Source organism: Lissotriton vulgaris, chromosome 5 (genome assembly GCF_964263255.1).
Source record: "Lissotriton vulgaris chromosome 5, aLisVul1.2, whole genome shotgun sequence".
Lineage (NCBI taxonomy): Eukaryota > Metazoa > Chordata > Amphibia > Caudata > Salamandridae > Lissotriton > Lissotriton vulgaris.
In genome coordinates, this window is record NC_141693.1 from 1,635,939,076 (window position 1) to 1,635,966,816 (window position 27,741).

At 42.5% G+C, this 27,741-nt stretch overlaps 1 protein-coding gene across 1 annotated transcript in view; it reads left to right on the forward strand.

The window, feature by feature from the left end:
- Nucleotides 1–27,741, forward strand: part of SCN4A (sodium voltage-gated channel alpha subunit 4) — a 1,232,571-nt gene that overhangs the window by 802,750 nt on the left and 402,080 nt on the right. Inside the window, exons 12-13 of the mRNA XM_086923780.1 lie at nt 14,402–14,528; nt 22,111–22,352. Coding sequence (XP_086779906.1) covers nt 14,402–14,528; nt 22,111–22,352 — 369 coding nt within the window. The remainder of the gene's footprint in view (nt 1–14,401; nt 14,529–22,110; nt 22,353–27,741) is intronic.

The following is a 27,741-nucleotide window of genomic DNA, read 5'->3' on the forward strand; positions in this document are numbered from 1 at the left end:
CTCGAGTCTTCAGCAGGTCTGTTAGGATGCCTGGAGGTTGGCGGTGAACCAGAGGGCTTTTCTGTCAGTGTGTCTGTTGGAGGGTTTCTTCATCGGGGTAAGAGTGTTGGCACAGTTGTTGATCCATTGCCTGAGGTTGCGGGCATCAGTGGAGTCGATAGATGGGTTTTGGGCGAGGCTGGAGAATAGCATGGGTGGGTGGACAACTCTGTACCGCCCACGGAATGTGCTGAAATTTGCCCCTTACACCTTCTGTGATGTAGGCGGCAAATCTCGGCACACTCAGGCGAAACAGAAATTTCCAGAAGAAGTAGCGATAGAGACGGAGGGAAGCCCAGGGACGCCGCCGATAAGGTAAGGTGATTTAACTTGTTATTATAATGTTTTGTAAAGTTTTAATACTGCGGGCAGGAGGCGGGCGGGAGGTGGGCAGCGCATAGCGGAGCTATACGGAGAGTGCGGAGATTGGTTCCATCTCTGTGCCTCTCCTCGTAGACCCCCTTCGCAACTTACGTCCACCCCTAGCGATTAACTGATGTTCAGTGACCTTGGTGTAGTTGCGGTGGGGGTCCGATGAGAGTGGTGATGTGTGGTGGGTTTCTCGAAGGTGAAGTGGATGCAGCGGTGGTCGGTCCAGTGGGGTTTGTTGGTGTGGCTGAAGGCGACGTTGTTGCTGGTGGAAAATATGGGGTCGAGCGTGTGTCCGGCGGAGTGGGTGGGGGTCGAGACGAGCTGTTTGAGTCCGATGTTGGCGAGGTTGTCGAGCAGGGTGGTGAAGTTGCTGTCGCTGGCGTTCTCGAGGTGGAAGTTGAGGTCTCTGAGGAAAATGTAGTCCGTGGATGCAAGGTTGTGCGTGCTGACGAGGTCTGGGGGTCTGTAGCTGAGGGTCCCTCTGAGGATGGTGTTAGGATCGATGTGGATCTGGAAGTGTAGGTGTTTGGCGGCGCTGAGGGTATCATCGATGCTGGTCGAGATTCTGAGGGTGTTCCTGTGGATGATGGCGATCCCTCCTCCTACTCCGTTGGTGCAGTCCCTGCGGGAGAGTTTGTAGCCGTCGGGGATTGTGATGGCGATGTTGGGCATTGAGGAGAGGTTCATCCAGGTCTCCGTCAGGAAGGTGACGTTCAGGGAGGATGAGTTGAGTAGGTCCGAGAGTTTGATGGCGTGCTTGTGTGCGGAGCGGGTGTTGAGTAGTATGCAACTGAGGTTTTTACGTCCTGCCCTGGTGGAACAGCGGTGCCTTGGAGGCCGGTGAAGCCGCAGTTCCGGCAGGAGAAGGGTCCATGTGTGCGCTTCAGGGTGGCAAGGAAGCAGGTGGAGGAGAGGTCGGCGATGAGTGCGTCTAGGAAGTTGGCCTTGTAGCGGCGTTGGGTATCATGTGGGTCAGGGGCTCTGATGATGGGCTCGGTCCAGGCGGGGACGGGCTTGCCTTTAGCGCACCTTCGGCCTCCATAATAAGGGGAGGTTGGCGGGAGGAGCAGCTGGGAGGCGGTTAGCATGAGCGAATGGATGAGCGAGGGGGGCGGGGCCACAGACGATACAGCGCATGAAAAACGGGCAGCAACACAGAATACAAGCGGAATAAAGGCAGAATACAAGCAGAATACAAACAATACAGAGTCCAATGGAAAACAAAAAGGGAATCAGACCAGATAACAGCAGGGTGAGAGCACCAGCAGCAGCGAGGCCAGGGACACACGCACCAGCAGGTGGAGCTGTGCCCCGTGGGGAGCGACCTGCCTGGAACAGGATCAAGGGTAGTTCTACCCACATTTCAACCATTTTGACCACAGCGACTCTTGGAAATAAGGCCCAGAGATTTAAAGTGCTAATAAATACCCTGAGTGATCATGCCGCTCTAGCCTTTGACCTACTCATAGATCATGGGCACTTATCGGCGCAGACCTTAATGACCACACTCGCCCAGAATAACATACACTTAAAAAAAACAAATGGTTATACCCTAGGATGGGGGAAGATAGATCCTGTAGAACTAACAAATAAGGTAGTAACTGCAGTATACCCGGCAATACTGAAGTGTCTAGACATCGACACAAAAGAAGAGGAAGTCCTAGATAATTTTATGGTGATTCTGGAAAAGGTAAACGAATGCCTAACAAGGAATCAAAAAGGCAAAAAGGAAGAAAAACAAGGATGGTTCAACCACAATTGCTCAGTGGCCCATAAAACCTTAAAAAAACTATTAGAGACCAAGAGGAGGTTAGGACCATGAGAAGGTCATACAGGCTGGCATGTAAAGTTAGAAAAGAGGAACTAAAGAAGGCCCTATGGAACCAACTTCATGAGAGCTCACTAACTAGAAATAGCGAACTGTTTTGGCAGGTGGTGAAAGCCCCTTTTCTGACAGACACAAACGGCCACCCAAAAGTAGAAGTCGCTATCGAGGGACCAACATGGGTAAACCATTTTTCAAAAATCTTCGGTAAACCTTCAGAAGTAGTTTTAACTGAGGGAAATAACCAGGAAAATCAGGCTAACCCATTTCCAATTGCATTAGATGTTGAACTTTATGAAGTAATAAACGCAGTTAAAGCGAGTAAAAGCGGAAAAGCTCCTGGCCCAGATGGGGTACCAGTTGATTTTTAAATTAGATCTCTGGGCCCCAATTATAAAGAGGGTATTTGACGCTACAATGAAGTGTGGCCTAATTACATCTTGGACCCAATCAATTTGGGTACCCATATTTAAGAAGGGGAACAGGGAGGATGTGTCCTGTTACCGCCCGATCTTGCTCCTGGATTCGCTGGGGAAAGTACTTGGCAGAGTGGTCCTCCAGCGTCTACAGGAGTGGGTGGACGATACCGGGACCCTTTCGGACATCCAGTTTGGTTTCCGAGAGGGCTTCGGGACAAGAGAATAGGCCCTGAACCTGGCCCTAATGATGGGAAAGTACGTGTCGGCTAAACGTGAAAAGCTGTACATGGTTTATGTCGACCTATCCGCAGCTTTCGACTGCGTCTCCCATGCAAAACTGTGGTCGGTTCTTATCGATATGGGAATAGATTTAGTCCTGGTTACCTTTCTTAGATAACTATATTCCAATGCTTCCTCCAGGGTACGTTTTGGGGTGCGGCATGAATTATCAGAGCCATTCACAGTGGAGCGCGGAGTCAGGCAGGGATGAGTGCTGGCCCCCTTTCTCTTCTCCCTTTACACTAACGGTCTTGAGGTAGAGATGTTGAGGGGGGCCTGGATCTACCCCGAGTGAAAGATCGCCTGGTGCCTGCGCTCCTATACGCAGATGACGCTGTGATACTAGCACACACCCCACGGGAGTTACAGAAAGCATTGAATAGGTATGCAAAATTCATGGGCAACTTGGATCTCCACATAAATATAAAAAAGACACATGTCATGGTGGCAGGCCAAGGAAAGAAACATGGGAAGAGTATTTTTCTCGATAATGAAAAAATAGAACCAACTGCCCAATACCCTTACTTGGGGATTATGATGGATGAGAAGCTTAATTGGAAAGCGGCTATAGAAGCCCGCAAACACCAACTTCTGCGAGCAATTGCTGCCCTCATAAAATTTGCACAGAAATTAGGAAAAAGGCCACCAGTAGAGCTACTCCGCATTTACAAAGCAAAGTGTCATTCCATCGCACTTTATGGGGCGGGTCTGTGGGGACATAAAAACACAAAAGACCTACAGGTAGCAGAGAATACTTTTATGAGATTTCTTTTGGCGGTCCCTAAACGAGTATCTACCTTTGCTTGCCATGCAGAGCCAGGAACGCCCCATATTGAGGATTTGGCAAAAATCGAACCCATACTGCTCTGGCGTCGTATTTGGACGTCAACAAAAAATACTTTTACAAAAGAGATTGTGGCAGACTGTATGTCATTGGACTATGTGGACAAAAATAGAATGGCTGAGATACGTAAAAAATCTTCTTACTGACTTGGGGATGGCTGAATATTATTCCAACCCTGAAACAATTGTTGAAATCCCGAAGAAAGATCTAAAAAGAAGGGCCTTGAGTCATATAGAAGAACTACGTACCAGCGTAGAGATAAAGAAACCATCAGTCCAACATTCCATGGCAGTCATGACTACTTTAGAAATGGAACCATATTTGACATATGTCGAGTCACATTTTGAGCGGTTTTTACTGGCAAGATTTAGGTTGAACATTTTCCATAGGGTCGTAGCCTTCCCAAACAGAAATAGCTGGGACGAAAGGTTAACGGCGTGCCCGTGTGACGAAAATTCTGAACAGTCAACGATTCACACTGTAATGTTTTGTAAATATTATACTGCACATCGTAAGCTATGGTTAATTCCCCTTTTGAGAACCTTAGGCCTTAGAAGATGCCGTCCCGCTATGCTGTAGTTGCAATATTTAAGCTCTGAATTGACTTCTAAAACTATGAGCACCTTTTTAAAATGCATTTTCAAACATAGAGTAAATCTTTGATATGGTAATGTTTGACTATATGTTGCAAAGAATAAGGGTACCTTTTTTAAATGTAAATATATCAATTTTGTCTTAGTTTTGTTAAAATGAATTTTAAATGATGAAATGTACTGTGCAAACTCTTTTATGGTTTTTCATGTAAATTGAAACCGAATAAAGATTTACTTACTTACCCACATTTCAACTGGAGGGGACAAGTGTTAGACCTGGTACCATTGGCTTGGGTCTCCCTTCCATTTTTTTTACTGTTGCCTCTTATGTTTTTGCTATATTTTTGCTGGTCTAGATGCTTTGGGCATTTTGCCTCTGCTATTCAGTGCCAAAGTGCAAGTGCTCCCTTTTGTAAACTGTTGTAATTGATTAGTGACTCCATGATTGGTTATTTGATTTACTTGTCAGACCCTAGTAAATTGCACCATGTGTGCCCAGGGCCTGTAAATCAAATGCTGCTGGTGGGCCTGCAGCACTGGTTTTGCCACCCACAGAAGCAGCTGGTAAAATATGGTCTTGGACTTCCATGTCGACTTGGCAAGTACACCCACTTGCCAGTCCCTAAACCTTCCCATTTCTACATGTTAGTCACCCCTAAGGAAGGCTCAATGTACTTCTGTGGGCAGGGTGCATTTTATGTAAAAGGTAGGCCATGCCCTGATGTGTGTGGCATGTTCTGATAGAGAATTATAGCCAATTTTGTTTTTCCACTATTACAAGGCTACCTGTTCCCATAGACCACAATGGGCAGTTTGATTATAACATCTTGTAATCCTAATTGACCCAGGGAACAAGGTAGAAATTCGTGTTTAGTATGCCTGAACTCAGAATGTTAAAATACATCCTTTAGTGAGGGTGATTTTTACATTCGATATTTGAAAATACCACATTTAGAAAGTAGTTACTTTCTTGCCCAACCATCCAGTATGACTCTGCTAGGTTTGTGTATTCCATGTCTGGTTTGTGAGTGACAGGGGGCTGGAGAGGGCCTTGGCTCCAGCAGTCGATGTGTCAGGGCTGGGCGGACTAGGACCTGCATTGAATAGAGAGTAGGGGGAGGAGATTTCCTTTCACTGACCGGACCCCTCATAAAATAGAGAGTAAGGGAGGAGATTTCCTTTCAGCTACCTCGGCCAGGTCTGCTCTCAAACAATGCTGTCTCCATCTCCTGCCAAGGAGCTGCACCCAGGAGGACAGATCTGGTTTTGACTAGGTGCATAAACTCTCTGAAACAAAGGAATTTGCAGTATAAATATTGGGGCTCAGACCCCAGAACTTTAGATCACTTCTGGGAATCAAGACAAATCATTTGCTAAGTAGAGGAACCAAGGAAGCTGAAGGAGGAGACTGCCCCTGTGCTGTTTGCTGTTTGGGATGGACCAGCAGTGGGTACTTATCACCAAGGAAAGGAGAAAAGGAACTTTTTGTGTACTTTTACTATCTTGATGAAGATCTCCAAGGGCTTGAAGTTGATCTTGCCTCCTGCTCTTAAGTCTGAGGGCCACAAATACTTCACCACCAGCTCCCCCTGAATTCCCTTGCTGGGATTTCTACCTGCAGTGAGGCGCCTGCTGTTGTATGGGCCCTCTGAGAGACTGCGTGTGTCTGGGAGCCGGAAGCGCAATGCAAAGAGAAGTGTGTCGCCTCCACAGCAGTTGCCATCGCATCTCTGAAGAAGCCTGCCGCTGCCGCTTGCCTGCGCATCGCTGACGAAGCGTGTCGCATCACCAGAGAAGCGTGCCACTTCCGCAGAGGTTGCTGTCCCATCACCAGAAAAGCATGTCCCAGGGTCTGTCGCGGCTTCAAAGTTCAGTGATTACGCCGCATTGCCATTGGGCATGCACTCATGGCATCCACGTTGTTGATTCGCATCTAAGACGCCATTTTGTTGCATCGCACTGGATCATCGCATCGCGGCGCCATCTTGTTGCATCGTGACCGGAACACAGTAAGAAACCGACGCATCATCTGCTCTCCGGTAAGGAACTGATGCATCACCGCCCCTGCGCTGCAGTAGGGAACCCACGCATCACCTCCCCCGAAGCAAGGAACTGACACATCACCTTCCCTGCGACCATTTTGTTTGTTTTGTGTGACGCATACAAGGTACTTTGAGAGTAAAGTGTCGCATTTACCAACTACATTGAACTAAGCTATTTGTACCATTTTAAAGTCATATTCTTGAAATTGTATTGTGGATTTTTGTCCCTTGGTCTTGTGTTAAGTCTAGTAAAGTTTACTTATTTTTTAAACTGGTGTGGTTTCTATTTGTAGTGTTTTCACCGTATTACGGTATGTGTTCCCAAATGCTTTACACACTGCCTCTGAGATAAGCGTGTTTGCTCGTACCAGGCTACCAAGGGGGTGAGCAGGGGTTATTTTGGAAGTGTATCCCCCTTTCCTTGACTAGAAGCAAGGGTCCCTATTTGGACAAAGGTGGACGTGGAAGCCATTGCCAACTATAGTGACCAATTTCTAACACCTGCCTTCAGATTCCACGACTGCATGCTGCAGATTGGGAGTTGGATATCAAGTAACTATCTCAAACTGAAATCAGGTAAAATCAAGATGTTACTGTTTGGCAGGAATACATTTTTTTGGTCTCCCAGATGGTGGCCACAGGATCCTGGAGCACCCCCTCCCCTGTCTCTGCGTCCAAAAACCTAGGGGTTCTCTTTGATAGCAAGCTTTCTTTTGATGGCCATTTCAATACTATCACTTCTTAGTCTTCATTCATGCTTAAGAAACTAAGGAAAATTAATCAGTTAATCAAGTGCGACCAACAGAAAAGTTTAGTCTCCACACTTATTATTTCCAAAATAGCTTATTGTAATGCCTTGTTTACTAACATCAAGAAAAGTGCCCACAAAATCTGCAAATTCTTCTTCAGCATGCTGTGGCATTACTTTTGGGAATTCCCAAGTTCCCCTCTGTCTTCCAGGGCCCCTGCCAGCTACACTTGCTGCCCATTAAAAAGCAAATAGATTTCAAGGCCCTTTGCCTCGCCTTTAAGGCGCTGCATGATGTGGGTCTTAAGTATCTGAATCAACACTTCCAATAATACATCCCCAGTAGTTCACTTAGATCGTTGTCAGCTCGAAATCTAGAATTTCCTAAAGTCAAAAGATCTGATTGGGGGGCAGGAGCTTTATCACTTGTACTGCTAAGCTTTGGAACTCGATGCCTCCACTTCTGAAGAAAAAACAGAACTGTTCTCTTTCGTGAAAGCTCTTAAAATCTGACTTTACAACAGGTAGAGCTGTTCTCCTCTCATTGCTGAAGTTGTCTGTTTTGGACTATGGTCTGTTTCCAGAGTTGTAGCGCCTAGACAATCCAACAATCGTCTCTTCGATTGTTGTTTAAAAATGCTTGCTTCTTAATAGATAATCCTTCCTCTTTGTCCCTCATTTTTGTGTTTGGTTTCCTCCAACAGAGCATCAGCCAATTACTGTTAATAATACACGTTCATTATCTGTTCGTTTGAGGGACTATTTTTTTCTTTGATTTCTGCCCATGGGACTGTTTGATGAGATGAAATGTCAGACTCTTCAGACGCTGTTTTCGAGGACGCCTCTTGAATTTTCTATGATTTCAAAGTGTGAGGATATCCCCTTGACCCTTTCAGCTTCGTTGCTTGTTGCTTTATCGAGCCTTGGCCACCTGACCTTCAACAGCCCAACCTTTCAGCATAGTTAAGGGCAAAGCTCAGGCAACTCCCATCCCATTTCCTCTAACGCTTGTTCATATAATGTAAATTTGAGCAAACCTGAAGGTGTTAGAGTACTTTACATGAGTGCTAACCACATTACACAAGGTCAGATTTATTTTTGGGGGCATTTTTATAGAGCGTGAATTTGAATGGCCTGAAGGCATCAGAGCGCTTTACAAAAGCGTCAGTTACATTACACAAAATGAGGTTACGTTTTTTGTTTTTAGGTGCGCGGAGAATAAGTGATGCTATTGCCATCCCTGTTTATCCATTATTTCCCCTCTACCTGACAAATGGGAGCATTCTGTTGTTGTTGCTATGTCCGATGCTCCTATTCCCGGGGGCTGGGACCGAGGGCGGGACCAGAGCTTGCTGGTGCGAGCAGTGTTTTGAATGGAAAACTCTGGATAAGGGCGCCTTTTGAATAGAGGACTCGGGGGGTGGAAAGGGATGTAATTTCTCCGCCATTGGAAAGTACTTCATTGCTTTTTTTCATAAGCTGATCAATACTCTAGTGATGCAATCACACACAGAATGTTATAGTGCTATTGACTTGCATCAAGGCACTTGTCTTCTTGTCTGTGCATTAAAAAAGGCTTGGAATGTGTCCGTAAATGTTTCCTGGTGCAAGCATGTATTCGTGAATCAGACTGCAGGATCCTGTGTATAGTAATTATATAGCTCTTCAATTCCTGGTGGCACAGCACCCAATGTGCTGCATGGCTAAACAATTATACGGTACCAAAGGTGAGACCTATTGGTAATGCCAATGCTTGTTTCCTGTCTGTCACTGCCAGGTAAAACCCGGGGGTGAGTAGTAGAAATATTGATCCCCACATCCAGAAAGAGAACTCCCAGGGTGTGGGTGTCATTAGTTTTGAAGAAACTAACTCGCACTTTGGGTGTTTGTTTCTGAAAAACAATAAAAGTTAAATGATTTTTGAACACCTGTCTAAACCGATGGTGGCCATCCACCAAACCTTTTGAACTTTGAAGGGAGCAGGCAGGTCGGCGGTTCCTTTCAAGGTACATACATGACGATTGAAATGTCTGGTGCTGCAGTTTTTATTGTTCAGGCCAATCTGATACATGTTGACTTATTTGGTTGAAATGCATTCAATAAAACATATTTTTAAAAAGGTACATAGATGACGGAAGTCATCTCTAAATTTGGCGAACAGTTGATTATCAGGTTGGTGGCAGGGTTTGCTCAGACGTGAGTCCCTTGCTCACTTTGCCACTGGATTCAAGCAAGCCGGGCTGAAGACGGCTGGAATGCCAGAAACCGGTCCTCTGAAGCTTGTTTCCGGTCCAGGAAAGGCATGGCTTGGCAGTTCGGGCTGGACTGTTCCCATGAGGTACAGGGTCAGACTGATTTGCATATAGCCATGTTTGAACAGGGGTGGCAGAGTGGGCTAAAGAACGGTGATGGATTAAACCCAGATCTTTTGACTGGGTGTGAGTGTTTGATTGGTTCAGATGCTCCGTTCATTACCACCCCCTTTTGTACCGCTATCAGGTTGGTGGAGGCATTTTGGACAGAGTACCGCCTGCCAAAGCCTAAGTCACATCCTTAGAGTCTTTGTTTGAATGAACCATGATCACTCAAACCTACATCAAGCCCTTCTTTCTTTTAAGTTTAGAGAACTGCGATGTCCTACTAGATGGACTAAATATATCAAACGACTGAGACCCCCTCCCAAACACAGAATCTAATACTAGCTGCTGGGAGATGGAAGCCTAGCTCTCTAAAATTCATCAGCCCCTTAATAAATGTATTTGACTCATATCAAACATCGCTGCGTTATCCTGAAGATGGTGTTTAGCAAACAGGTCTGGTCGCTGTGTAATAAAGGGTCACTAATCTGCCTGTAGACCACAGCTCCCCAAGTTCGGAACCAAGGCCGTCCCAGACAGTGTTCATTTAGTACTTCCCCGCAGCCTAAAAGCCTATTGTAACTTATAGAAAAAGTCAAATACTCTTCTCATACACTTACTGTTCATTTAAAAAAGAATGCAGGTTAGGTATACCGACTCATTTTTTTAGATAACATATGTTCTGTGTTCTGTATGATGTATGATGCTGAAATGTAACAAATATTCTATGCTTCTTGTAAACATTCTATTTTTGGACTTGATGTTCTATAAAAATATTCAGATACATTGATACACATGAATAAATAGGTGGTAACTACATTAACACACTTCATAGTCAGATCGTATATAAACTTCTGACCAACTAGTGAGCATCTCTGTAGCACTGTGCAAACTTGTGCGTCGTCCAGTTCCGCTATTAATAGAAAAGCATGCGCCAATGTTTGTCGAGTTTGTTTACATGAAAGGCATGTATTGACATGACACCCAAGACCATGCACTCAGATCTGAATGCATCGTGTGTATGAGATTCAAGGTGTGTCTAATTTAAGAATGCGAAAAGTTGAGCAGCAAACACTTACTTAGAAAACGCTAAGAATTTGCACTGATGTGAAAATCACATAAATTATCTTTCATGTTTTTCTAAACCTTACTTCGTATGTACCTCATGTACTACTTTGTGATCCAAAGTGCCTTATTTGAGTAGGGCACTGAAATTCAACACTATTGTGCCAGTGCCGCGATGGACAGAGGCGTGCTATTTCAGAAAGCCCGAAGGTGATGGTGGAAGTTATGTAAGAACCCTCTTGTCCTACTCTTGTATCGATTGTGTAGATATGATTTGAATCTTTACAGGCCAGTGTTCCTCAGTTCACTTCCCAGTGTCAGGTAATGCTTCCCTCGCTCTCAAGAATTCACAAAAAGGGAACTATACTTAGACCCTAAGGAAAGCACTGATAGAATTTTTGTCCGGAGAACAAGCCAACTTGCTGCAGGACACATGGAGAGAGGAAAACACCTCTCGTATTGCTTTTCTGTAGGAAGGTGTCCATTACCACACAAAACAATCTTGCCTGCAACTTTCGGTACCTAAGTTAGTGCTAATCAGAAACTTGCGTGCCAGCGCTAGGAGAAAGGACAGGAATTCACTATGGGGCATAATATCAAGAACTGGAGATAAAATTATCGTCTTCACATCTAACATGGGCTTCGATTGGAACTCCATAGAGCATATTATCAAGCCCATTATCGCCGCTTTATCTGCAGTTTTCTGCCGATAAAGCAGCGATAATTTTATCTCCTGTTCTTGATAATCTACCCCCGTATTTCTAAAAGTCACATTTGTGTAGGATAGCACAGTAAGAAGGCTTGCAGTGCTGCCCCACGCAAACTCCTCATAAATGAGACCCTCCAATTATCCATAGCAAGATCTACCCTCATGTAGCACATTGATGCTGCGCACAACAGTCTGAAGGTATCCCAATCTCAGAGGACATAACACAATCTCAGGGCATGTGTGACGTTTGCCAGCTGCTTGTAGTAAATGTAGGTTATAAATGAGTGGGTTACCCAAATGTAGTCACTGGGACCTGGGTTCAGTAAGTACTAGGAGGAAGGGGTCCCAGTGTGGACAAGGAACAATTTACATAATTCAATGAATTAATCAAGAAGCAATTATTGGATCCACAGAGTTTTATTCACTGAGGGATCAATTGTAATGAATACATGTAGCAAACAGTCAACTGTATTAAAGGTCATACAGTGCCCCGGGAGGGTGGAGGGAAGTGATAGTGGTGAGGATAAGGGAGTGGTAGGATTGTGTGACAGTAAAATCAAACATTTGAAAAAACCTTTAGCTATAATTTATATAGCAGCAACGGCCATAAAGAATGGCGACCATATTTTTAGAAAGGCATACTTCACAAGATACAATACATCTACACAATATTGGCGTGAGGTTGCCACAAATAGAACAACAGTCGACGTTTCGACCCTCTTATCAGTGCAGGAAATGTTATCCTTGCTGCGGGGTCTTCATCAGGACCAAGGGATTGGGGCAGGTAACCTAATGAAAATGAGTATAATGAACTAAAGTTAGAGGGGTACTATTCCAGCCTCTTAAATTTATCACAGCGGTAGTTTAAGCATTCATCAACATACTAGTTAGAGGTAATAACTAGATGATTTCTAAAAATGGGAGTATAAGACAGTGCAATTCATAAATTAAAAGTACCGTGGTACAAACACGTCCATAGCATGAGAAGCGGTGGTACATGGTATACACATAAAAGGAAGGGAGGGCCCGAGCGCCCGGGTCAGAGAACCGGCACGTGTGTTGGCAACAGAGCCACTCACATGTAAGGCATGTTTTAATTGAATTACCTGGAATAGATTGAACATAAACTAGAGTTCGGTCCCAGAGTTCGTGGGAGAAACTGAAATATAGTGAATGAGACAATCACAAGCTATTCTGATACATATTGACAACAAAATAAATTAAAGATTGGGAGGAAGACATACCACAGGGTTGAAGTCATCCATGTAGTCAATGATTAATTAAGGCAACGTCAGGAGTAGAGATGCACCTAAAAATTAATAATCATACACTAATTATAAGTCTATACAGAGGAGGGCAGTTGAGGAACATCACGGCATTATCCGTTTGAATCCAAAATAATAATGCTTACCGATCATTACATCAAGCACTCACTCGGTGCTGGATATGAGTAAGCATTTGGACATTTTAAAAGATATATAATCTATCTTAGTGAGTATAACTCCCCTCTTGTTCCGCCACCTGCCTTAATCTTTTAAAATGTCCAAATGCTTACTCATGGTCCCATTGTTTTGACTCATTAGACGAACATTGGATTAACTACCCCCGATGCCTTAAATATGTCCAGCACCGAGTGAGTGCTTGATGTAATGATCGGTAAGCATTATTATTTTGGATTCAAACGGATAATGCCGTGATGTTCCTCGACTGCCCTCCTCTGTATAGACTTATAATTAGTGTATGATTATTAATTTTTAGGTGCAGCTCTACTCCTGACGTTGCCTTAATTAATCATTGACTACATGGAGGACTTCTAACCCTGTGGTATGTCTTCCTCCCAATCTTTAATTTATTTTGTTGTCAATATGTATCAGAATAGCTTGTGATAGTCTCATTCACTATATTTCAGGTTCTCCCACGAACTCTGGGACCGAATTCTAGTTTATGTTCAATCTATTCCAGGTAATTCAATTAAAACATGCCTTACATGTGAGCGGCTCTGTTGCCAACGCACGTGCCGGTTCTCTGACCCGGGCGCTCGGGCCCTTCCTTCCTTTTATGTGTATACCATGTACCACCGCTTCTCATGCTATGGACGTGTTTGTACCACGGTACTTTTAATTTATGAATTGCACTGTCTTATACTCCCATTTTTAGAAATCATCTAGTTATTACCTCTTACTAGTATGTTGATGAATGCTTAAACTACTGCTGTGATAAATTTAAGAGGCTGGAATAGTAGCCCTCTAACTTTAGTTCATTATACTCATTTTCATTAGGTTACCTGCCCCAATCCCTTGGTCCTGATGAAGACCCCGCAGCAAGGATAACATTTCCTGCACTGATAAGAGGGTCGAAACGTCGACTGTTGTTCTATTTGTGGCAACCTCACGCCAATATTGTGTAGATGTATTGTACCTTGTGAAGTATGCCTTTCTAAAAATATTGTCGCCATTCTTTATGGCCGTTGCTGCTATATAAATTATAGCTAAAGGTTTTTTCAAATGTTTGATTTTACTGTCACACAATCCTGCCACTCCCTTATCCTCACCACTATCACTTCCCTCCTCCCTTCCGGGGCACTGTATGACCTTCAATACAGTTGACTGTTTGCTACATGTATTCATTACATTTGATCCCTCAGTGAATACAACTCTGTGGATCCAATAATTGCTTCTTGATTAATTCATTGAATTATGTAAATTGTTCCTTGTCCACACTGGGACCCCTTCCTCCTAGTACTGTAGTAAATGTAGGCCATGTGCTTGGCTCTAAGGCCTCGTCCAGTTCTTGGTGCATCTGAAGGTATTTCGATGTGTATGTACCAAGCTCAGGCTAGAGCAGTAGGTTTATGCTAGCAGAAAGCAGAACTTTAGGCACCCAATACTGTCAGACTTTATTAAATAGAAGCAAGTTTATGATTGAGTCAGTTTCGTGCATGTGACATGCTGATTTTACGGTTATAAAGGCCGTTTATACATGATACAATTCTTACCAGGAATAGGATTAACATTGTTTACTTTAGTTCCAATATTAATGCACATGGATATGGACAGTCAGCCACATCTTGTGTCATAATATGTCCCTTGTTATTGTGCTTTTTTTTTAGACAAGTCCAGCTATTGATCAACGGAGCACAGACAGCAGAAAGGCTTCAGTGGATCACCTGGCAGAGCCGACTCGGCAGAAGCGAGCAGCCAGTGTGGCAAGCGTCATGTCCAATGCCGCCATGGAGGGTAAGGTTGCCAGCATGCTTCGTGTGATCTGATGCAATGTGATAAGAGAGGATGGGATTTGGTGACAGTAGCCTGTAGTGTTGTGGTGTTCTGCCTTTTCTAAGCACCGTAGATGACCGGTGTAGCTGTTTCCTAGCATAGGGTACTCTGTTTATTGATCACACAAGGAAGAAACTTTGATTTTGTCCACTAACTTTTCAACCTTGTGACCTGCATGTCACACACAGATGTCAGCAGCAAACACTTACCTCACAGACTCACCTGGCAAGGCTGTTAAAGTAGGACCCTTTTGTAACAATAACATGCCACACTAGCTTAATTGTGCCTAACTGAACATTCTGGGCGTGTTGGCAATATTCTAGCTATTAGTGCGGTTAAGGTGGGTTGGAAGAGTTAAAGACACACCCTCCTTAACCAGACATAAATTACAAAAAGTGCAACGATCCTGCAGTAAAAAAGGGCCTGGCCTTTTATGGAGACACCACAAAAATATGCACTCACATGAGATCAACAATCCTCACCACGGAGCAATAGCTGAACCAATGAGTAGAAACCCAGAACCCCAGAGGACATGTCTATTGCTTTATGGGGAACCCAGTGATGAAGTATGCCACACTTGCAAACAGTGGCCTTTGACAGTAAATCTGACTGATGGCTGGCATGCCTGAATCATCCCTCAGACCTTGATGATCAGTAGTAAAAACAGGTGAAAGAGAAAAGAGAAAGGCATAAGAAAATGAATGATCGATAATTTTGTACAGCCGGCTGCTACCCTTCTGGTTGTGCTGGTGGTATACACAAGAGCAGAACAAAAAATCCGAATTTAAGATTTGAAATAAAATGGTTTTCAGGTGCCTTATGAAAAATAGGTAGTAAAACATGGAGTGTAGAAAAGGTGGTGGTTTATTCTAGAGTGAAATAGTGAGCAGCTAATGGATAGGCTTCCAAAATTAGATTTTCCCAGCTCAAAAGATTGCCAGATGCGACCTCAGCATGCAACATGCAAGAAGGCACAGATCTCTTTGTTTGTTTGAGCCTTCATCAGAGAGAGCCTGGTAGCAGAAGCAGAGGGATTTTGAAGATGCATCACTTGTTTACAGATAATCAATGAAGTTCTAGCAGAGGCTGAGAAATTGATTTGTTCCTACTAAGCCCTGCGTTGTTTTGCATGGTTTGTATGGTTTGAAGCCAGTGGAATTGATTTTAAGGAGGCCTAGGAAGAAGAGAAATTTACAGTATACAAACTAAAAACATGATAAATGCATGTATTATGGTCCTCCATTTTTTTCTAGGAACAAAAGTAAGAAGTTTTTGAAGGCTATTTTAAAAGAAAAAGCAAGAAGAAGCCAATTTGGAGACATGCTTTTGAAATAATAAATAAGACAGAAACACTCGACAGCACCTTTACGAGACATTCCTGCTGCAGGGCACTGGTGTCTGCAGGCAGAAGCAGATATCTAAAAGCAATAACAGATATCTTCATATCGTCCAATGAAGGTTCTGCATCTAACTGGACCATGAATACATTTACCTTAGCTGTATCTCTGTGGAGCCAACTTTTTATGCTCTAATGGGAAACTTGTTAATCCTAGAACTCAATAAATACTAGAGATGAGCACCTTTGAAAATCATCTTCCTGTAGTAAGAAATCTACCTCAAGCTTTGTGACTACACTGGTTGTGGAAGATGAGTCTTGTTTCTACTTGATGCTTGTGACACTGTAAAAGGAATCAACCGACATTAATAGTGTGTGGTCCCTGATTCCTATATATCTTAGTGAAAGTCTAAACACCACAGTCATATATACATGAGTAAGAATTGTTCCTGTTCCATCACATGAGTTAACCTCAAGTATAGTGCAACAGTCTTTACAGTCTTTAGAAATGTTCAACGAGTTCAAAGTAAAATTTTCAAAATCGTTCAAGTTCATTTTCACAACACGATTAGACTTTCAGAATACCTTTCTGTATTCCCAATGTCCTCCAACTAACTCCCATAAAAGCTACTTAGAGTCCTTGTTTGGTGGCAAACCATCCTACTCTGCTACCAACTGCTAAGGTGGGATTTTCGCTCTAGAATCGTAGTAAAAATTCTAGAATCCCGCCACAGGTCGACTAGATCTTTTTACTTGTCATAGAGTGTAGAAGGCAATCTCTTACAACAGAATGGCATCAGTTTGAACTATTCCCATTGTACTCCCCAAAGAACCACTGACAATAAGTCAAGTTTGAAGATTTATTATAAAGCCAAAAGCAGTTGTGTATATAAACATCTCAGTAAAAGATTCAGGAGATATACGGGTACTAATACAAACATAATCCCACGGAAAAGGCTCAGACGACTAAGAAACAAAACAAGTATGATTTCCAAAACCACTAGACTTGCAAGAATTGCTATAATCTGGGTCTTGGTAGACATTGAAGAAAAGAAGAAATACATCCAGATAAATCTGTCCCTACACTATACTAAATGACATCCCTACATCGCAGGTTCCCTCCTAACAAAGGTGTCAGCCGTGGTGACTTCCAAGGAAGTTCACTCACTTCGTTCAGATTTAGCCTAAGAACGCATCTCGCATAGCAAAGCTTTCTGCCTACCCAGCATCTTTCTTCGCCCTCGTGCGCATCTGTTCTGATCTCTTGCCGAGGTGCTGTCCCTAATACAAAATCCACAATAAGGGCGACACGCCCCGAGGGACGCCCCCCTCAAGGTATTAATTTTCAAAGTATCTTCATTACGACATCTTCATCCTTGTTCTTCGTAAAACGGCCTTGGGTCCCAAAATCGTCTCCTCTTGAAGTTGCTTACCTAAAATTCAGCAGCCACTCCTCCATGTCTAGAACTAACATCCTAACGCTCATATACAATGGGCCCTTCTCTACTATCTCTAGTTAACCTTGCACCTGCAAAGGAACACACATAAATCGATTCGCAGTACCATGCTACTTGCAATTAATTCTCTAAAACAACCTTCCAGGAAAAGCATTTCCATGATTTAATGTGATGTGAAACATTCCTAGTTTGGCCTACACAGCCTTCCTCCCCACCTGGGCCTCTGCACATTTCGAGATGTCACCCCCCAACATTGGCAAACATTTTCGTTCATTAGGACTACATCATTATAGAAAAGGAATACATTCTCTAACTTAAACACTTCTATGTCGTTACATGGATACAATAGTAAATTTCTAAACATGCATTCAAATACAGCAATGCCTATTTGAGCATCCTTTAACAGGATTAGTATTACACTACAATGCATTTCTAAGTTAACATGACATTAGTATTTAAAAAAAACACTTTACGTTATAGCTATGTAAATTCTGGTACATGGTTTCATAGCTCGGTGTCATATTCAAACATGATTATAAACCTCTATATATGCGGGTGCGGATTACTTGTGAATATGATGCACCCCTACAATTTCTAACACAGTTTTGCGCTCTCTCAAATATTTGGGCTCTAGTTTCCGTTCATAGCTGTTCTCTTGCTGGTCTAGAATCATAACATGGTGTCAGTGATGTGCCCACCTGTGGCATGTTATGATCATTCTTGGCATAAGGCGGCTACCGCAAATACAACAATGGAGCAGTACACTGACAAACTACAGAAATCCTTATTTGATTCTAATGTTGGCAATAAATGGTTATGAAAGTCAGAATTTGTCCTTGTATGAGAGTAAACATATTAGTTCTAGGTGAAAATGGCAAGCCTATGTTTGGAGCAAGCATGCATTTACAACTATTAAAATCTGGAATTTCATTCCAAAATGTTTTATTTATGTAAACTGCAAACTTCTTTATGAGATTGAGTGTATTTATCCAAAATGAAACATTTTTTAACAAACTGTGTTTATTTGCACAATACGACTAGCTGATGCTTCATTTAAAATGCAGACATTTCAGGAATACGTTTAAAGCTCATAACTGAAGGGTAATTCTTTCTGATTTGGAAGGCTTATTGCTGATTCTGATTAATAGGAATTAGAGGGGCGGTTATTGCTATGACTTGTAATGTATGACTTGTGTGGAGGCATTCTATCATCTGTATCATTAAAGCTTTCTCTGAGATTATCACTATATCTGACTGGGGCGTCACATGGTAAGATTGCTGTAAACTGTATGCTTGTTGATGCTGTGATTGATACATTTGTATACATTTTGAATGTTAACGCCACCAATTAGATTATAACATACAACCTAGAATCTCATTGGAAAGGGTAGAATGGTAAAATAATAATATATAAGCTTTTAAAAATTATTGTCCATTTGACATTGCATGTAAAATATACAGTTCTACCGACAAATTTCGGGGAAATTGTGCTGAAAAATCCCCCGTTTTGCCGCTGTTTTTGAACGTTTTCTTGGCATGGCTGAGGCTCAAACAACTTAGGGGAAGAAAAGACATCACAAACAACATTATATTATTATTTGTTCATTATCCTTTCAAAAAGCTCTAAATTATTACCTAATTATTGTACAAATTATTTATATTAAGTACCGTTTGGACCTACATTGTTTCAAACGTCTCTCAGGGAACACATTTCCCTGAAAGTTTCTGAAAGATGTCAAGTTTGCTCACTTTGCTTCCTCACTCACCTCATTTCAAGTCAGAAATTTGCACATCGCCACACTGGGTTCACCTGCCGTCATTGGGTAAGGATCATACGAGCCAGTGTGCAAGCCACAACTGCAAGGGACCTGACTGACAAAAGAAAACTTGTAAATCTTCATGAATGCAGCAATCTCCTTCACACAGGTGTATATTTACGAGTTTTTGGAATTCATATGCATTTCCAGCACAATACCTGGAAGACTTTGTCAGTTCCAAGCTTCCAGATATTCAACTGGTAATGTCATCTGACATTTGCTATTTCCCCAACGCCTAGAAGTGTGCACAGTGCACCCCCACTATGAGGAAAGACAGTTCACTGTCTGGCCATGTTTTCATTTCTATTTTATGCACTTTTGGAACCCCATTACCCGTTTGCTCTCTCTCCTGAAGTTTGAAACAATTATGTTATCCATCCCACCCAAGAAAGCAATCTAATCCAATCGTTTGCTGGAACAAATATAAAACCATTACCATTTTTGGAAAGGGTCAGAGTGGAGTTTGTGAACATCCATAAACTCATAAGTTTTGTTAGTAAGCATTGACAAAGTCAATAGGATTTGCCAGCAGCAGCACGAGCTATTGGATAACCTAATGCCAAAATTGTTTCTAATGTGGCATAACACATGAGCACGCATGTGGATGCCTGAAAGCCCATCTTGGAAAAGGTTTATGTGAAAGCAAAGGAATTCCAATATGGTCACTTATGCATGCATGTGTTCTGATAGTCACTTTGGCATAATTCAAATTTCCATTTCATCATGCTCAATGGTCATATAAGAAATGTGAATGCCGGGTTGCGCTGATTAAAATGCCCGTACTTCCGCTTTTTAATTTTTTATTTTCCACCATTCCTTGCTTTTTGCCCGGCACTTTTTTTTCAAAGGTAGAATCTCTGTTTTCAGGCTTTGTGTGGTGCAAAAAAACTCCTCGCATTTCAATAGGTACTCTCTATGCAGATACAGAGCAGGGGGGTCTTTCGCTACCAAATCTTAAAGACTACTACAATGCTTACTTATCACAATATTTGGATAGATTTAAAACTGAAATTCATGGGCAGGATATATTTATTAATTTCTTTTTTGATCAAATTTGTTGTGAGGTACACATTCCCTCCCCCCTCCAGGTACTTAATTCACCTAAACTTGTTCGATATAAGACTATGAATTGGCTGTTTAAAAGACTGGATGCCATGCTTAAAAGATACTCTCTCCCGCAATTTAATTTAATGACCCCTTTAGGTAATGTTTTCGGTATTACAGGGATTAAAGTTGGGTCAGAAATGATTGTAAATTGAGAACGTGCTGGGTTCAATATATTAGCAGATTTTTTAAGGGATGGAATGTGGATAACTCAGGGAGAGATGTCACGTTTAATCCAGGACAATTTTTTGTTATAGTTTGATTCATAAAACTTTGACGCAATTGGACCCAAGATCCATTAGTACCCCCACTCAGCTATGGAACGATCTTTTCCTGACTGTACGGGCTAGGAAACCCAGGTAATGGAAACGGTGCTTAGCACAGAGTAGGGAAGTGGATCTGAGCTTAAAAGCAATTAAAAAATGGCAGGAACAAGAGAACCATGTACTATCCCTTAACACCTGGAAGACTATCAATAAATTAAATTTTAGTATATTGAGAGGCGCCAATTGGCGTAGAATGTTATTTTTTAGCAAATGGCTTTTATATCGTACTCCGGTGGTCATTGCTAAAATGTATACTACTACTTCAGCCAACTGTTTTAGATGTCTACAAGTCGCTCCTGCCAATTGGTCTCACATAATTGTAATTGCAGTAAAATTAAGCCATTTTGGAATGAGATTTTCTATTATTTTCGAACGTATTATAAGATTAGGATTACATGCAATGTTAGATTATTGTTGTCTGGTTATGAACCTGATCTTAAACTTGCAGACCATTTGATAAAATTGATGTATATAGCAATGGCAGTGGCTAGATATTATAGAATTGGCGGTCAATACAGGTTCCCTTGTTTCCGGAATGGTTTCAAAAAATGAAGAAAGTTAGGAAGAGTGAATTACTTTATGCACAACGAATAGGAGGGGTGAGAAAGTTTGATAACATTTGGAGATCATATTTTGATACATTTTTGAATAACAGCATGAAGAGCAAAAATGTTTTTCGTAAATTTTGTTATAGGTTAACATTGCAAAGTTTATGCGTGTATGTGTTGTTTCAATGACCCCAAGAACTTAAAAAAAAATAAAGTAAAAAAAAAAATAAGAAATGTGAATTAAAAGTGAAAAAGAAAGCAAGAAAAGAGGTTGGGAGTGTATCAGTAGAAATTTGCAAAGGCATAAATCAATTAAAAATAAAAAATTGAAAACAGGTAGCGGTATGGGGAGTTGAGCTGGGAGACCCTGAATACAGAGAAGATGGAGAGGATAGAAACAGAGAGCATATTGGAGTGGGATCGTTCTATAATGGAAGTATAAGGGTGGAGTAGATGGAGTCTGGGAGAGATAGACCAGAAATTGTTGTGGGGCAGGGATGCCTTGAGGAACAAATGGACAAGGGAATACACCAAGGAAAGACTTCCACTCCCAGTTAAAAAAGTCCCCTCAAGTTAGGTATTGAAGAACACTTCATTTAATCAGAATACTGTATGTGAAATGCTCCTGGGCAGGACAATACAAGAATATGGGGAGGAAAGCCATTGAATGAAGAGCGGGGACCCAACATTGAGAACAGAGTCATTCGGCTGACCTAAGCGCACTCGTATATGCAACAGCAGGTAAACAACAGACCGCAAGACCTAAAAAGACTGAAACCAATCTCAACACGCTTACAAGTTTATAAATGAAAAAAGTAGAGTCAAGATTTGAATTAAAAACACTGAAATTAATTACACTAGACAATTAATGTTTTTGTGACATATCCTAACAGTCATTCTGAAAAAAAGATAATGTGTGCTCAATTCTTTGTATGCTTTTTTTTCTCCTGAGCAGCAGAGCTAGAGGACGCCCAAAAGAAGTGTCCGCCCTGGTGGTACAAGTTTGCAAACAAGTTTTTGATCTGGGACTGCTGTCCAATGTACGTGAGGTTCAAAGGGATGGTGAGGTTCGTGGTCATGGATCCATTCGTTGATTTGGGCATCACAATCTGCATCGTCCTCAACACTCTCTTCATGGCTATGGAGCACTACCCAATGACGACGCAATTTGAACATGTGCTGAATGTTGGAAATCTGGTACAAATTCAACTTAATCATCTTTTTTTCTATATTGAATTTCCTTAAAGCTTAATAAACGAGATAGCAGAGGTAGGCAATCCCTAACAAAACCTGGCAACCAAGGTCCGTGCAGGTAACAGCAGTGGGGTGGTGGGCCGTGTAAAGGGGGATTTCGTGGGACGATACAGAGGGAAAATTAAATATTTATTGAATTTTTTCTCTGCTTTGTCCCTCGAAATCCCCCCTTACACGGGCCTACTGCCCCACCACTGTTAGCTGCAGGGACCGCGGCTGAAACCTGCTAATGTTATTGTGCCTGTAAGGGCAGAAAGATGGGCTTAAATGTGCCCCTGAACTGAGCTGTGGGCATCCCCATCACTGCATTTATGTAGAACTAGGACGTCTATAAGATAAAAACTTTTAAAACAGCAGTGGGCATGGCGGACAATGGGAGGTTACATTTACTATTCTGACTCTAGTCCCAGAATATCTGGTACAGTGTAGCTTAACTCTATATAGGCCATGGGGTTTATTTATTATCCTAACTCCAGTCCTGGAATATTTTGGGGGAAATTAAAAATACCCCATGCAATTTAAGACAGGATTAGTAAATAGTTATTTTGATTGACTAGAAATACCCTTTAAGATCCAGAGAGGGTAAGCAGGAAGGTTACATGACCACTGATGCTACTAGAAAACTCTCAGAGAACCGTGCATGGGTTCATGTAAAATAGTGGGAATGCCCTGCTTTGCGGAATCATATTCTATTATTTTACTGTGCTTAGGTTTCATGCTTCTCTCTCATCCGAAAAACCTTTCCACAAGAGACAGTAATGATTTAAAAATAACAAAGGTGATTACAACTCAATATGAACAGGATCTTTTTTCATTTGATTATTTGAATTTCTAATGGAAATGTGCATTTATTGCTATGCCGGGCAGGCGCACAAGTGTTCTTAAGAATATTAAGTGTTTTGTATGTATTCTACTGAACATCTACATCAAAGCATACTGAATTTCAAAATGCATTAGGGAAGAAATGGGAGTATTATTTGAGAGGTGGTGAAAACCCACCTCAAATAATGATCACAATCTTGGTCAGCGTGAACCACTAAAGTCATTAAGTATTACTGGGCTTAACCCTTTCTTACCTAGCTTGGCACAAAGCAGTTAGGCCTAACTTGGTAGCAATGTGTACATTTTTTATGCAGTAATGAAGTGAAGGTATAAGAAAAATCCCAAACCAATTTAGAACAAGTGTGTACATTGTGATAAATAAAATGCTGCAAAAATGACAAAAATCCAATAAGTTGAACCAGAGATATAAATTATTTAAGTTTAAATTAAAAATAGCACCAAAAAGTACAAAATGCCAACCACTGCCATCTAATCGAGCTTCATTGTGTCAATGTAAAGAGTTAAGGCCGACCGCAATGGAATGCAGGTCGAATACAGATACCAGTTTCGTTCCAGTGTAAAGTTTACCTTCATACTAGTGATAGAGAAAAAGTAGTCATTGACAAATTATCGGTGCAACAATGATGCAGGCGGCTGAAGAGCGAGGTACCAGTGTTGTCGCTGATGAAGGCTGGAATGCCCCAAGCAGGCAAAGTCCACAGTTTGTGCCCTGGAAGGTCTTGACGTCAACAGGTTACTGCTTGGCTCGGCGATGGTCCCAATGAAACTTTGAACGTTCTCTGGAAGTCAGCTCTCCAGCCAGCAAGCTGAGGCGAACCGGTGATTCAGTGCCAACGGCTGCAGTTTTAACAGCGATCACTGTCTCCATTAACTCTCCAGACAATAAAGTTGCCAAAAAGTTTCAAAGTCCCAGTTTCTTCGGTTTGGACAGGAGGAGTACACTCTTAACACCAGTGAGTGGTCTAAGACCTGGGGACACCACGTATGGGTTAGGGCTCACTCCAACAGAGGCCAGAAGCAGTGCCCATGGCAGATCCAGTTGGAACTGGTCAGTTGGGAAGTTTTGGGGAGAGAGGCCTCTGATGGCTTGTCGTGTCCTTGTTGCTCAAACAGTAGGTCAGCCTGCAGACCCTTGGAGTGACTTCAGCAGTCTTGGGTTCAAGACAATCAGGTCCAGTCTTCTTTCAGGTTCTTTAGACAGCAGGGCAGTTCTTCTTCGGATTTTCTACAGGTCCAAAAGTGTTCTGAAGACAGGTCCACTTTTATGCTAAGTACTAGCGTGTAAGTAGGCATGTCAGGTTTTAGTCCACCCCTTTAAACCAGTTCTGGTCAGTTCATCTACCTCACTGGGCCTGGTACTAGCCTGACTGAAACAAAGAGGAGGCAGGGTTAGGTGTGAGCCTCATCTGCCAGTGACAAGATGGGCTGCCTTTGATGCTCAGGAAGGGCCTTTGTACATCTCCTCAGGCCATTCTGTCAAGGATGTAATCTCCCCCCCTACTCCCAAGACCCTTTGCCCACTTTATGGGAGCAATATACATCTTACCACCGGGGCATCAGGGGCCAGGTAACAGCTGAACACTGGCAGGAAATCCTTTTGTTTTAGGCCGGGAAATAACACCTTTATAAAAGTGTAATTTCCAAAATAGTAATACAAAGTCTAACTTGACTGTTAAGTTGAATTTTCAATTTACCACTGCCAGAACATGTAAAACATACATTGTACATGTCCTACTATTTGAATACCTTGCACCCTGCCCTATGGGCATTTAGGACTTACCATCAGGTAACCTAGAAGTATTAATAAGGAAGGTTTATGCCTGGCAAAAGGTTGCCAGCTTTAAACTTCAGCTTTAAAAATGCACTCTCTGGCTGCAACAGCAGGTCTGGAGATATGTTGTAAAGTCCTATATTAGTGGGTGACACAATGATTGCTGCAGCCCAGTAGTAGCATTCAATTTACAGGCTCTGGCTATATGTAGCACCATATACTAGGGACCTAGAAGTAAATTCAATGTGCTAATTAGGGATACGACAATTGTACCATGTTTGGAAGGGAGGGAACAAGCACTTTACCACTGGTTACTGGAGCAAAGAGTTTTATGGCTAACGAAAAACGTGTTCAGCAAAAGAAGGCAAAACTCTGGGGTGAATGTCCTGCAAATGCAAATTTACAACATATATGAAAAGAAAACTAGTATTGAGGAGGTATTGAGGGTATATGGCAGTTGTAGCTTATTTGCACTTAACAATTTATATGTACGTCTTCAAAATTGAAAGCATTAAAGTATGTGCATAATGTATAATTGAACCATAATCTGTATGACACCAAAGTCCGTTGGCTTCTCATATACTATGCATCTCTCTGCCATTGACACTAACTTCCTGTGTAGACAAAGTCAACTTTTGAAAGCTTTTCAATGGGAGGTATATCTTACTGATTTATTTATTTTTAAAGTGCAAATGAGCTAAATATCGGTAACAGACAGAGAACTAACAGGCTGCTTTCTGGGAACACATTTTTAGTATTCCAATAAGAAGTGAAGTCTAGGTGAAAGAGACCACCACTACAGATTAATGCAAAATGTTTAAATGAATGCAAAATGAATGTGTGGTATTAGGTCTCTCAATTCTTAGCCCTTATTCTTAAAGCTGTGCACATGCCCAGGTGTCAGAACCACATTCCAGGGGACACGGGGCATACAGGAGTTACTGGGCCCAACCAAGGTGGTTGAGGCCTTTTACCCTAATGTCCTGGGGCCCACCCTAGTATGGATCCCACTCAACTTGGTCAGGCGCTCCCTTCTGCACGTGGCTCTCAGCTGAGTAGTATAGCTTAAGCAGTCAAGGCTCCCTCAGGGAAGCACATATACAGATCAGTGAACATGACTCATAACTCAACATGCTGGCAAAGCAGCAATAAATCAATGTCCAGTCAAATACTTGATTTTATATGAAAAGAAGTATTCTTATTCTAAGTCTACACATGCAAAGGCAAACAACATTAAAAAAGCAATAACACATCTCCCTTGAGTTTGAGACTCTAGTAGTTGTCAGGCCACTCCATGTCCTCCCATCTCAGGTGTAACAGGTTCGGTGTTATTCCCCATTTACTGATGGCCCCATCCAGGTAATGTAAACTAATAGGCCGTACTCAAGAGTTCTTTGCTTGAACTCGGCAACTAAATTCAGTTTTAAGAGTCTAGGCTTAGCAGCACCAATCGGGGTACGTCCCCCGGGGCCCTAAGGCCCAGTTCTCAGATTATCCACTCTGGTGGCAATGTTCCCTGTGGTGGTGCAGCATGTCCTGCTCTGGATCAGCTGAGTTGGGCCGCCCGTGGTCACATGCCGAGGAACCTGACTCGAGTGTGCTCTCTTTCCCGCACCAAGCTTCCTGCAGAGGTCAGATGGGTGAGGTGCTTTGGCTCCAGCAGACACATTGAAACTCTTTTCTTTCTCTGCGGAGGGTGGGGGTTGGTCTCCTTCCTCCAACAAGGTTCCATGGGGGCGATCCACAAGATGCTATTGAGTCCCACCCTGGTCAAAACAGTTTCCTGGTCCCAGTTGACGAACTGGACATCTCCGCTTCAGCGTCTCCAGCAGCCTATTTTTGCTACTTAGTTATAGGACTTTAGGCATACCCTTTAGAATTCATAATTGAGAATATTTTTTCTGTAGGGACCATCAGAGGTCCTGATGAGTAAGCAGTAGGGGACTGCTTACGAAACATGTTGACGAGGTAGCAAGCAATTTGCTCTACCAACAAAACCCCCTTTTTAATGTTCCCAGCCAGAGAAGTTAATAAATTGTATTTTTTCTACTAGCCAGGGAATTTTTAATTTTGCATTGACATATATAGGTTCACTACACTTCACTGATATCACCCACACTGCACCACACATAGCCTATCGTCACACAAAATAGTGCTCCCACGTAGCTCGTAGGTCGCAGCACGCCCCGCCCCGTAGACGGACGGGAAGACCCCCATGATGAAGCATGACACTAAGGGGTTCTTAGTGTGTGAGGGGTATTTTAAAAGCACATAGTGCCCTCGTCTTGTCATCTCAAGAGAGAGCTTTCTTCACTTATTAGATAGACTATCATCACAAAATTATTCACCATTGCACATTGATAGAATCTTGTTGTTTATATAGTTCAGTCAGGAGGGTGATTCTATCATTACCTCTACACTTCCTCAACTGTTGTTTTGGATTCCTGTACTCCTCATGTTTTCACCAGGCAGGCTTGGCCTTTCCAAAATGGAACCCACGGCTCTCCATGTTATGTACTAGTGCAGGTACTCATGCACTTGGGGTACATTCACAGCACACTCATTGCCTAGTACTGCTGTCCTCATGTATTTTGCTACCACCAACATTCCCACATGCAGCACACACACCCAGTGTGCACATACTGTTCAGTACTGTAGTTTCTCTCTACTGCATCAGTGCGTTATTTTAAAGCACACACATATTAACCATGTGCGCAC